The sequence below is a fragment of the Pelophylax lessonae genome (assembly GCF_965119305.1).
Source record: "Pelophylax lessonae genome assembly, chromosome: 2".
NCBI lineage: Eukaryota > Metazoa > Chordata > Amphibia > Anura > Ranidae > Pelophylax > Pelophylax lessonae.
In genome coordinates, this window is record NC_138769.1 from 166,662,170 (window position 1) to 166,675,054 (window position 12,885).

At 47.1% G+C, this 12,885-nt stretch overlaps 1 protein-coding gene across 1 annotated transcript in view; it reads left to right on the forward strand.

Moving 5' to 3' along the window:
- The window catches only part of PRDX4 (peroxiredoxin 4), a gene marked incomplete at its 5' end in the record, with an annotated part of 62,110 nt that overhangs the window by 7,197 nt on the left and 42,028 nt on the right, over positions 1-12,885 (forward strand). The window contains one exon of the mRNA XM_082246853.1: positions 2,765-2,882. Within this exon, the coding sequence (XP_082102979.1) occupies positions 2,765-2,882 (118 nt within the window). The remainder of the gene's footprint in view (positions 1-2,764; positions 2,883-12,885) is intronic.

Genomic DNA, 12,885 nt, shown 5'->3' on the forward strand with positions numbered 1-12,885 from the left:
ACGGAGTGATGTTAAAACTGACCTGGGATTTTTACCGAAGGTAGCCTCTTTTCATAGATCCCAGGATATTGTGCTACCAACTTTTTTCAGTTCACCTAAGAATGAGCGGGAAGAATTTTTTTCCTAGATATCAGTAGAATTCTCATCTACCTAGAAGTTACCAAAAGCTTTAGGAAATCGTATGCCTTTTTTTTTTTTCTGGGTCCCACAAAGGTAACAGAGCTTCTAAGGCCACCATAGCCCGGTGGAAAAAGCAGGCAATTGCTGAAGCCTATAGTTATGAAGGTTTCGCTGCCATTTGTCAACGTGCATTCAACAAGAGCTTTTTCCGCGTCCTGGGCCAATAGGGCTGGAGCCTCACTGGAACAAATATATAAAGCAGCCACCTGGTCCAATTTTATTGCCTGGACCTCTCCTCCCCAGGAGCAGGCGTTTTTAGTCCAAAAGGTCCTCCAGGCAGTGGTCTCTCCCTAGACAGGTGTGTTCTGGCTTATCTCATGGGCTGTCCTGGAAGATGACCTGAGAAAAGCGGGGGGGGCGGGGGGGGGGGACTTACCGGTAACTCCTTTTCTGAGAGTCTTCCAGGACAGCCGGGTTCCTACCCGGTTGTCTTGTATTGTGCATATGTTTTGCAGGAACGTCTTACAGTTCTTGAGCACTGTAGGGCAGTCCAAGAGGACCGTTTATCTGGTGGGGTTAACTTGTTTACTGTCCTGGTAGGATCCCTTGGTCTCATGAGCTGTCTTGGAAGACTCTCAGAAATGGGGTTTCCGGTAAGCCTTAATCCGCTTTTTTCCTGGCACAGGGATGCACAGGTTCTGCATGCATCCCCATGTTGGCGTTCCATTCATTTCTATTGGTTCATACAGTATGCATTCAGGGACCCTCACCTGCATGTCATCGGAGGAACATAGCGGTTATGTCTGCAGCCTCGTGTCCTAATAGAAATTAATGGGACTTGCACCAAAGGCACATGTGCTGCTGCGTATCTGTACATTGGGGTACCATTGTAAATGACTGGCACTGCAGTGTTCTGCAGAGAAGGTCTGTTGCCATGCCTTGAGGTAAACCACATTACTCCAAAACCTAGGTCTGAAAGGAGCCTAAAGGTTTTGTATACTTGAGATAACTTGATTCTAATGACTGCCTCTCCATTCTAACTAAACAACCTGGCACTTGTACCCTAGATAACGGGTAATGCAGCACAGGAGCTTACACCATATCCAATGATGCTCAGTCCAAGAAGCCTGCATGCCTAAAAGTAGACTGTTCTTGCATTTGGACCTGTGAAGAACCAAGTTCCATGGCACATTGCATTTCCCTCCCACCCAGCACCCCCTCTACACCACTGTCTCTGAAACTTCCTGACACTGCACCCCAAGACATCGGACACCACGCCTTTTTTGCCAGCCAGCACCATCCTCCCACCACCCATACACCACTACTGCTCCCTCTGTCCCTGTTAACCTCCTGTCACTGCCTAATCTTGTCACCTTTGCAGGGACATGTAAAGAGGTGAATCTGAGCCTGGAGTTTCTAGGCTCTGCCCATTAGTGTTCATCTCTACCCACTCTTGGAGATATTGCCTCCTCCACAGTGCAGGCTGTAGGTGCAGGGCTTCTCAGTACTTGAAAGATGTTTCAATTAGGGATAGACCAATATGGTTTCTTCAGGGCCGATACTGATAATTTTGGTCACAACATATCGGTATCGGCCGATATTTTGTACATATAAAGTTTTGAAAAATAAAGACCATTTTTGTCACAAATCTGGTACTGAACATGTTAATTTTTGTTTAGTGCGTAATGGCTGGCTGGCACCCTGCGGTGGGTGGCTGGCTGGCACCCTGCAGTGGGTGGCTAGCACAGGGGCTGTGGTGGGTGGCTGGCCCTCTGTGGTGGGTGGCTGGCTGGCACCCTGTGGTGGGTGGGTAGCACAGGGTCTGTGGGTTTGTGGCTGGCAGGCACAGGGGCTGTGGGTGGCAGGTACAGGGCCTGTGGGTGGCTGACTGGCTCGATGGTACTCTGCCCGTGGCTGGCTGCTACAGGGCCTGTGGATGTGGGTGGCTGGCACCGGGCTGCTGTGGGTGGGTATATGGCTGTGATACACTCCTGCGAGACTAGTCCCAACTCCAGACGAGGCTGTCCCAGGCGAGGGAGGCGGCCTAAGACTAAGAAGGCTGAATGACGTCACAAAAATTTTGGCCAGTTCTGGGGCAGATGCCTATATATCGAGAAAAATGCATATTGGCTGCCGATATTTCGGCCTTGCCGATAATCGGTCTATTCCTAGTTTCAACCACCTGTAAACCTGGGGGGGGGGGGGGGGGGAGAAGAGAGAAACTGACAACCAGTTATCTCCTGAATTTTTCTGGCTAAAATTACAACTATGCCTCTATTAAGCAATCGGTCTTCAGGGGGTGCTGTGTATGTGGGAGGGGGTGGAGTTGCACACTTTGGACTGAGTGGAAGAAGGAAGTCAAAAATAAGTTGTAAACCCTTCCATTGCTACTACTACTAGGGGACCCTTTCAATGTGGAAATCATGTAGACAAGTCCAATATGCACGTTTCTTTTTTTATACGGTTTATTTTTAAAGTCAAGCATTTTAACTGGAATAAAGATATGTCAACCCCCCCCCCCCCCTCAATTATTGAACATTCATTAGTTTTATAGTAGTATTGATCAGGTCCAGTTTACCATCTGTATTTTGTACTTTTTAATGAAGTATAGGGAGATATGTAACTTGCCCTGTCTTCTATCCAGTTTCCAAGCCTGCCCCATACTGGGAAGGAACAGCTGTGATAAATGGAGAATTTAAAGAGTTGAAGCTCACAGATTACAAAGGAAAATACTTGGTTTTCTTCTTCTATCCTCTGGACTTGTAAGTATATCTCCATGCAGTTCGCATATGTGGCTGGAGTTTGTTTTTATTTTAATGTCTTTATTTTAGACTCTCTACAAGAGAACTGTAGTGGGCATTTGCCTGTCAACTTTACATTTATAGTAAAACCTATGGGTCCAAAACAAACACGCGTGATGTAGATCTCCCATTGCTTGACTATTAGTGTCCGAGACCCTTGCTTGTTTTCTGGAAATCACTGGCCGGCAGGCAGGTGCGCTTAGGCCGGTTTTGCCTTCGAGTGCTCGTTCACACTATAGCGATGTCGGACATTGCATGTGACTCGCACAGCACTGCTTTGCAAATCACATGCTATGTCTGTGTGATGCAAATTCAGCCATACAGATTGTATGGCTGAATTTGCATTGCATTTGAACAAAAGTTGTGCAGGACCTTTTTTTTTTTTTTTTTTTTTTTTTTTTATCTGATTCCTGTCCGAATTTACAGTTCGCACTGCAATATGCAAGAAACGGAGGCCTTGATAAGCAGCCCTCAGCTCTGAGCGTGTAGCCTTGCTTTCCAGTCCCACAGACTTTGTTCAGGACTCTCCGCCCTGTACCGGTGACGTCCTTTCCGCTTCTGCGTTATACGCTGGCCAAGCGTGGAAGCACCATGGAGGAATACCAGCCCTTCGGCCCCAGTGACATTGGAGCGAATTAAGTCCTCCAGGATGCAGCAGTATGAGATGGGCATCTCTAGGAGTAGGAGTGCGGTCTGTCATTCCTTACCCTTTTGTAAGTGTTTTAAATCTTTTGCAATAAACGCATTTCTTCTAATACTGCACTTAGTGGCGCCACCCCCCTTTCTTCTCCCTCGCACTGCGATATGCAAACTAATCTGGGGGTATCATTAAAGCGGAGTTCCACCCTGGATTTTTTTTTTTTTTTTTTTTAATACCCCCGGGACAGTCAGGGCTAGTGCATTCCACAATGGCTAGCCTCTGATCTGTCCCGGGTTGCACTTACCTGTTAGGACAAATACTTACCTTGCAAACGTCTTGTCCAGCGCTGTCATCTCAGATGTGGGCAGCTTGAAGCCAGCGCGTCCTCTTCGGCGTCTTCTTCCGCCTTCTTTGGTCCCACGATGCTCTGCGCCGGCCCCGACGTCACTTCCGGGTCGCTCGCGTCATCCCTCCACAGCTTCTGGGCATGCCCAGAAGCTGTTTAGAAGGGGATGACGCGCGCGACCCGGAACTGACGTTGGGGCCGGTGCAGGCGCAATGATTCCTGGGAGCTATGACGTCCAGCTCCCAGGAATCATTGCAGAGCCAGGAAGTGACGACGGGCCGCGGCCGAGGAAGAAGGAAGTAAGGTAAGTATATTTTCTTCGCTACGAGGTAAGTAAAAAAAAAAAAATGCGATTATCCATTTCTTTTTCAGGTGACCCGGAGCGAGAAGATGGAGGTAAGTATAAAAATAGGGTGGAACTCCACTTTAACTTTGTATTGACACTCCCAGCAGTTCACATAGAACAGTGTGAACTGCTTAAAAGTCTGGTGCGATGCGGGAACCCACAGTGGATTTGCAAGGTTCCCGCATCACACCAATGTGAACCGGCACTGAAAGTCACAGAAAATAAAATACATTTTACAGCATAGGGTGCCATAAATACAAATTACTTTATTCGGCTGGCTAGTTTTTTTTTTTTTTTTTTTTTTTTCCCTTTTCTTTCTTGAATCTGTGGTGGTGCACAAAAAACAAAACGCCAAAGTGAACCAGAAAGGTGCAAATGGCCCTTTGGACCTCCTTATGATCAGCTGAAGCAGAGTACTGAGTGGGAGGCCCTCTCGAAGGGCAGGAAGGAACCTGATGGCCACATATCCTCAGTGCCCCCCCCCCCCCTGACTTTAGGGCAGGCCCAAAGACTCTCACACCCTAAGAACCTGAAAAAGTGACACCTGGAGAAAAAAAGTGCCAATTTGCATGACAGTGGTTAGGCCTTGCGGCTTGCAAAAAAAAAAAAATTGCCATAGTCTTGGCCAAAAGGCCTAGTTCATGAGGTGTTGTGCAGGACGAAAAAAACTGGTGGTGTGGTCAAGTGCCCTTTCTCATGGTGGGGTCCCACACCCATAATGATACTCGGTGCACCCCAGGATGCCACTCCCAGGGGGCACTTAACATGGAAGGCTCTCTGCCATCCCAACCCCTGGCCAAAGCAGGTAGTAGTTTTCAATTGGGAGGCTTTGTATGATAACTCAGTTGCCATCTGCTTTACCATTTACATGAAAGTAGATTGACATCATTCTGACTAGGGTTGCCAGTCCCCCACAAACTATCTTAATAGCAGTTCACTTTTTTTTTTTTTTTTTTTTTTGGACAAGCTGAAATGACCAGCTCATCTTCCAAACACAATATAATAGATATTTAAAGCTGAACTCCAGGCAATGTAAAAATACTTTCAGTGGATGCATGGGTTAATAGCTTGCTTCTCTATCGTCCATTGACAGATGCAGCTCTTGTGCTTCTTAGACCATTGGTGCTATGCTGCCCCCTACAGGAGTAGGCAGGAAAAAAGTTTACCACGCCTACGGGGGGCTGTCCCTATAGGCATAACCCCATACACCCTGTTCCAGCATACCAGTTTATTTCTGCCTAGTGAAGGAGTAGGGCTTAGGTTTCCTGCTGGGACTTTGGTCTGTTTTTTTTTTTTTTTTTTTTTTTTTTTTTTTTTTATAAATATTTAGTTTTCTTTACTCCTGCTAGTTAGTGTTGGGATTCCTCCTGGTGAACTACAAGCAATAGTCGGCTGAGGTTTCGCACTGGATAATCTAGATCCTTAAGGTCTCCCAGCCTGGCCTATGAGCGTGAGCAAGTTATAGTCCCACACTAGGCCTCGCCAGGACAGAGCCCATTTTTGGATGGGAACGAGTCTGCGAGTGGATGTCTCGCTGGGTCGTGAGGACCTGGAACTCCGAGTCACAGCATACCCCTCGGCTGGCGGCACCCCTACTCTGTGTGGAAGGTGTGGTGGGGGAGAGACGTGGGCCCTCTCCTGGTGGGGGGTTGGAAATTGTTTTTTTCCTGCTTGGTCTGGTTGTAGATCCCTTGTGGCCTCCAAATTGGGGTCCCCTGACGGCATGGTGCGCCGTGGGAGCTGCCATCTTTAGTATGGGCAATTAAAATTTTTTTTTCCCATTTGACTTGTATGGGGCAGCCGTTTTCCCTGTGTTTCCCATTGGCTTGCATTGGCAGCCATTTTAGTGTAGCCCTATTGAGCAGCGTGACTTTTCACATACCAGGCTGTTGTCATATCCTGTAACTCTTCCTATTGCACAGACCGGTTCAGGAGGTTTTTTCTGAAGTTGGTAATGTACTGGGGTCTCTGTGGGCATATCCCTGTGTACTTAATCTGTATATATTTAAGGGGGGACTCCGTAGTGATCGGCCCCTTTAAAGGGACATTACTCCTTTTTTTTTTTTTTTTTTTTGTTGCATTACTTATGGAGTTCCAGGCAGTGATTTCGCCTTCAGACCCCCTTAATGTGACTACCGGACCTTCCGGATCGCATTTGCTGGCTGTGATTTCAGCAGCACTGGAAAACCTGGCGACCAAGGTACGGTAGGTGTTGTGTTTTTTTTTTTTTTTTTTTTGTGTCATGAAAATTAATAGCCGAAAACGAACGCAGCCTTCACCATCATCGGTGGGGTCCTCTTCTTCAGAGAGTGATATGGTCGTCCCGGACGCCCCCCTCCTTGAGGGATCGCTGTCTTCGCAATCAGATGGTTTAAAGGACCTGTCTTCAGCTGCAGCGTGGGGATGCGCTTTGGTGAAAGCCCTGATTGTTTCAGTAAGAGAAACTTTAAAAATAAAACATGGCCCACCCCGTCAGGGACACGAGTGTCTTTTTGGCTCCCGCAAAACCAAAAAATCGGGCAAGGTTTTCCCTTGTTCCGAGAATTTTCATGATATTGGTAATAAACACTGGCGTTGCCTAAGTGCTTTAAACGCCGTTATCCCTTTGCAGAGACTGTTTCGAACCATTGGATGGTACCGCCGAAGGTGGATCACCCTGTATCTAGGTTGAACAAACCTACTATAATGCCTGCGGAAGATTCCGCGGTGTTTATGGACCCAGTGGACAGACGGGGGCAATCCCTTTCCCGCCACTTTGTGTTGGGGGGGTTCAATCCAGGAACAGATTTTTGTGTCTGTTCTGGTATCAGACTGTTAAGGAATGGTTAAGGGTTTTTGGTAAACCTAGATGCTGACTTAGTTTTTTCCAGACCAGATGGCCCAGGCCCTGGTGTTCCTGTGAGATGCGTCTTTGGATGCGGCTCCCTTGTTGGCCAGAGTGTCTGCTGTGAAGATTGCCTTAAGACTCATGGTGTGGCTGAAGAGCTGGTCGGCAGACCAGGCTTCCAAGAAGGCCTTAACAGATCTCCCTTTCCTGGGAGAGCGATTATTTGGCGACTCGCTGGTTGAGTTGCTCAAAGGTCTAACTGGTGGGAAGAGTACTAGTCTTCCTCAATCTTCCAAAGGTAAGGCACCCCGTAGTAAGGCCTTCTTTCACTGCTCATAGGCAAAGAAAAAGGTAAGCTGTTCAGGGCTTCAGGAGGGGCTAAAAAGCCATGGTCAGGAATTTTCTGGCCTTCATCGATATCAAAGATGCGTATCTACACACCCCCCCCCCCATCTACGGGGGACACCAGCAATTTCTCCGCTTTGCGGTGGCAGAGGAGCACTTTCAATTTGTGGCGTTTACCCTTTGGTCTCGCCTCCGCTCCCAGAGTCTTTACCAAGATACTGGCCCCGGTATTGACTTTGTTGTGCCAAAAGGGATTGCGATCAATCCTGGGATATCTGGACGATCTCCTATTGAGAGCGGACTCTCACTCGGCTCTGTTGGGCGACCTGTCAATTAGTTCAGACCCTTAAGAAATTCGGGTGGAATATCAATTTAAAAGCAATCTGCTCTGACGCCTTCAGTGAGGTGGATTATCTGGGGCTGACTCTAGATTCCACCTTGGCGAGGGGCTTTCTCCCCCCCCCCTGGAAAAACTTCAGAAGTTGCAGGGAGCGATCCGGTTGCTGTTGGGAAACCGATCTGTACTCACTATGTGCTTGCATGAGAGCCCTGCATCTGATGGTATCAACCTTAGAGGAGGTCCTGTTTGCTCAGTATCACTCGAGACCTCTGCAAAATGATTCTTGCCAAGTGGAACAGGGATCCATAGTCTTTAGGAAAAATTATACACTTGAGCCGACTCACGAGGTCTGCTCTATCCTGGTGGATCCAGTCACCAGCATCGTCAGGGTAAGTCCTTCCTACCACTGTTTTGGACAGTAGTCCCCACGGATGCCAGCCTGTCAGGCTGGGGTGGAGTGCTGGGTTCTCCGGTTTGGATCCAATCGGACAATGCCACCTCTGTGGCTTACATCAATCAAGGGGGCACCAAGAGTGTCCTGACTGCCAAGGAGGTGGCCTGAGATTCTGGTATGGGCGGAAGACAATGTTCTGTCTTTTTCCGCAGTCCACATTTCGAGTGTGGAGAATTGGCAAGCGGATTACCTGAGTCGTCAGGTGCTAGATCAAGGGGAATGGTCCCTTCGTCCGGAGGTGTTATCTTCTATGTGTCCGGTGGGGAACTCTGGAGGTAGACCTGTTTGCGTCTTGGCTCAACACAGTCCAGAGGTTTGTGGCCAGGTCTTGGGATCCTCTGGCCAATGCCACAGACTGAGGTAGCTCCTTGGAGCCAGTATCGGCTGATCTATACCTTCCCTCTGATAAAACTCTTGTCAAGGCTTCCACTCCTGTAGGGGGCAGCATAGCCCCAATGGTCTAAAGCAGTAATGGCAAACCTTTTTTGAGCCCGAGTGCCCAGACTGCGACACAAAACCAACTTCTTTATTTTAAAGTGCCATCATCCATCGCCATGCAGCACATCGCACATCTCCATCACACTGTTAAAATCTTCTAGTAAATTTTATGTATTGCCCTTCACAACTCTGTCCAGCCACATCTCATCAGTGAGCTACACATTACACATCGTCATGTAACTCATAGCACCCCCTTTCACCATGCATCACACCCCTCCATACAGCTCATGGCACACTTTCCTCTCCATCACACATCTGGTCCCCGCTCTGCAGCTCACCACCCCTCCCCCGCTGTGGTACGGCAGTGGTGGTGACACTCATGTAGCCCATCATGCTCCCTCTGCCCGCACAGAACACGATCACATGGCACAGCTCATTACCAGCAGCTCCAGACTCATCTCTGGGCTTTCTCCCCAATGGAACGAAGTGGCTGCATTCAGCAACCCCCGGGCAAATAAACGCCCACTTCTCCTCCCATGCTTGTGGATTGGCTATTCATTCCCTGGATGAGGGAGGTGATTTGCCGCCCAGTCGATTGGCTGTTCATCCCATGGCTGGGGGAGGTGATTGGCCGCCCTTCCTGCCGGTCTGTGAGTTGGTCCCGCAGCGTTTTCTCCAAAGATGTGTATTCGGAGTATAAGTGCTGTGGGTGATCTGGAGGAGCAAGGGCTGTGCTGGGACAGTGCGTGGACACTGGGCGCTATTTCCTCCCAGTGAATTTTGTGGAGCTTTGGTGTGCCTGGAACTGCTCAGAAGACTATAACTTGCGTGCCCATGGAGAGGGCTCTGTGTGCCATAGGTTCGCCATCACTGGTCTAAAGCATAAGAGCTGCTTCGATCAATGGAATTCAGAGAAAAGGATTTTACGGTAAGTTCTTAAAAATGTTTTGCACTAGGGCAGGGCTCTTCACATGTTGTGAAAAGTGCCAGTTTACTTCCCTTTAGACCTTAAAGGGGCTGCACTGTCACCCGTGGGAGTAGAAAATGTTATCCAGGAAAAGAGTGCCTCGTCATTTTGTCTGTGGGGAGGAAGTGTCCCAATGGCCTGATAAAGGCATGCAAAGGGCCACATTTGTGCCCCAGCCACAGTTAAGAGGCCACTGGTCTAGGGGAACAAGGATTTACTAACCCAGTCCTAATCTCCTTCCCACGGCTAGACTGGTCCCTGCAGCTTTTGCCCCTCCATGTTCAATTCGTGTAAGAGTCCTGACGTAATTCAGACCAGAGGAGTCCATAGCCCTGTATTGGACAAGATGATTGAGGGACAAGATGATTGAGGGACAGTCTGCCAAAATGGGGATGGGCAGGCGTGCACATCTGCTGGGGAGCAGAGGATTGGGTAGTAAATCTGTTGTATTGCGGTTTACCATTTCTTGGATGTGATGGCTGCGTTCATTTTTTCTTTTCATCTGGTGATCCAACCAAAAAAAAGTTTTCTAAAAGACTATCCGAGAGGAGACTAGTAATTTACCAAAGACAGAAGTGCATACAGTGGTCAGCTTATATGTATGATCAGTTAAACGGCAAACTTTTTTTTTTTTTTTTTCCCTTTTTGGAATTAAAAATCAAAGTATTAGCTGGAGTTCAGTTGCAATTAGTGTATCTACATCTGCTAGTACTTCGAACACTTCCCTACTCAAGATTTGACAATGCTACTGCCCAAAGCTGCGGTGCCACCTCTGCTCCTCCATCCAGATTGGAGCACTCTAATAAAGGATGCGTGTTACTGACCAGCTCACCAGGTGAAAACTGGAAGAGAAGCCTAAACTAATGCAACTACCTCATGTAATGACTGGTCAAACAAGGTAAGTGTGTTCTTGCATTCAAAGTCTGTAAAGGTGCAGGAAGTAATTCCAACCTCCCAAAAACGGCCCCAAAGTTTCCAATGGGACAGGAGGAAATTTGAATACTTACGGGACCGCCATGGCCATATCGGACCAGAAGTGCTTAAGTGTTTATAAATCAAGAAAAAGCTTTGAGAAAAATTCACACCATTTCATTCAATAAAAGAAACATTGTCGGATGACAACAGCAAACCATAAACAATGCCTAGGCCACACCATGCCAACCCCCCCCCCCCCCAAGTTTATCGTATATTAATACAATTCAATCCATATAAAAGAAAGAGTATACGGAAATGCAAGAAACTCTCCCAACCCCGTCAAGTGAACCAAAAATTAACAATTAACCCGAGTGCCACCTCCAGGAATGATAATAACAAACGGTCCAGAACTAGATCCTCAGGGGCCATGCCCGGACTATTTAACCATGCACCCCATACCTTAGAGAATTTGAGGCACCCCCCTATGTTGGTATACAACCTTCTCCATACGTAAAGTGGAAGCCATCTGTTCCAGCCACATCCTATACGTAGGTGCTTCATGTGCTATCCAATGTCTTAGGATAAGTAAACCGGCCTGAAAGAGCGCCTGAGTGGCGGCCTCTCTCAGAAACCTATCCTCCACTATCGACTCCAACATCCCAAGAATAGTGTCTGGGATCTCTAGGGATATCCACCCCCAGAGCCCCGTTAATGGCAGATATCACCGTGGACCAGTACCTATGTAACTTTGGACATCTCCACACCAAGTGAATCAAATCCCCCGTTTCTCTCCGGCATCGTCCACAGAGATCATTATCGCGAAGACCCATGGCATGTAGCTTCAGGGGGGTGTGATGCACTCTAAGTAGGATGTAAAGCTGCGACACCTGATGAGACGTTGAGAGAGCAGCTACGAACCACCTCCAAAGCCTCCTCCCACAGCTCTCCTGGGATCTCTCCCACATCCTCGCTCCAATGGTTACAAGCCGAACTCAGGTATTTTTCCAAGAACATCCCCAGAAGAGAGGCATAGCAGCCAGAAATGAAGCCCTTGGTGTCTGTATACTGTTGCATAAGGAAGAAGACAGGGGTCGGGGATAGGAAAAGCTGTCCCTGGACCGCCTGCATCACGTGCCGCAATTGAAAGTAATAAAACCACATACTGTCCGGCAACGAGAAGCGCTCCCACAGGAGAAGTTTATTTCAGCTTTTTTTTTTTTTCTCTTGCTCCAGTCGCACAGCAACAGGATATGTCAAACCAAAGCTCAATGTAGTATATCAATTAAAATAAAAAAAAGTTTTTCTTGGACGGGCCTAACATGCATAGGAGAAAGTTGTGCTGCAACTTTATTATTATGGTGGTCTGCTACCTATTTAGAATGCGCTACTTTTTATTTTAGTAAACATTTTGTTAGTCCATATACTGCGCTATGAGCTTTGGTTTATTTACACATCCTGTTGCTGTGTGAGTGGAGCGGGATTAAAAAAGCTGGAAAATACCATGTCCTGTGGGCATTTGTGATTTATCCCTTAAGTGCTTTTAGTGACTCAGTGGTAGTGTCATGGCCATAGTGGTCTGGTAAGCATTCCATTTACTCCTATCCCTATTGGAAACCTTGGGGCTGTTTTTGGAGATTGGAATCCCTTTCTACACCTTTTATGGATTTTTTTGAACAGACGCACTTGTAACTATGGACCCTTACCTTGTTTGTCACTATTTGGAATATTTGTGACTCTCATTTTAGATTTTCTCAGATTTTTTTTTTTTTTTTTACCTACATTGATAGAGCTGGCTTTACAGTAAAAATGTCAAAGCATGACCACATGTGAGCATAAAAGCCTCGGGAATCCAGGGATAAAACAAAAACTAGTTCTGAGGCGCACACACCTAGATTTTGTCTAAATAGGAGGGGCCTAAAGGGGATGATTAAACTGTGCCTAGTCGCTGTATACACTGCACACATACTACAGTCCTTATTCCTGCAAAATACTCCTAATTACTGTGCCATAACTGACAAAACTCAGGACAAAGGATCATTTAAAATAATTTGTTTCCTTTACATATGTTTTTTGCACAGATATTGCTTCATACATTTTAACCTAGCTTAAAGTGGTTGTAAACCTCAGACATGAAACATGAAAAAAGCATATCCCTCTAGACCAGGGGTAGGCAACCTTAAAGGGGGGGATCTACCTTAAAACCATGGGAGAGGTCAAAGATCACCAGCACATTGTTGCCTCCTCACACCAGATCTGGAATGTATGCAGTGCTTCACTTTTTCCACATTTTTTTACAGCCTTATTCCAAAAGATATAACTTTTTTTTTTTTTTTTTTCCATAAAATT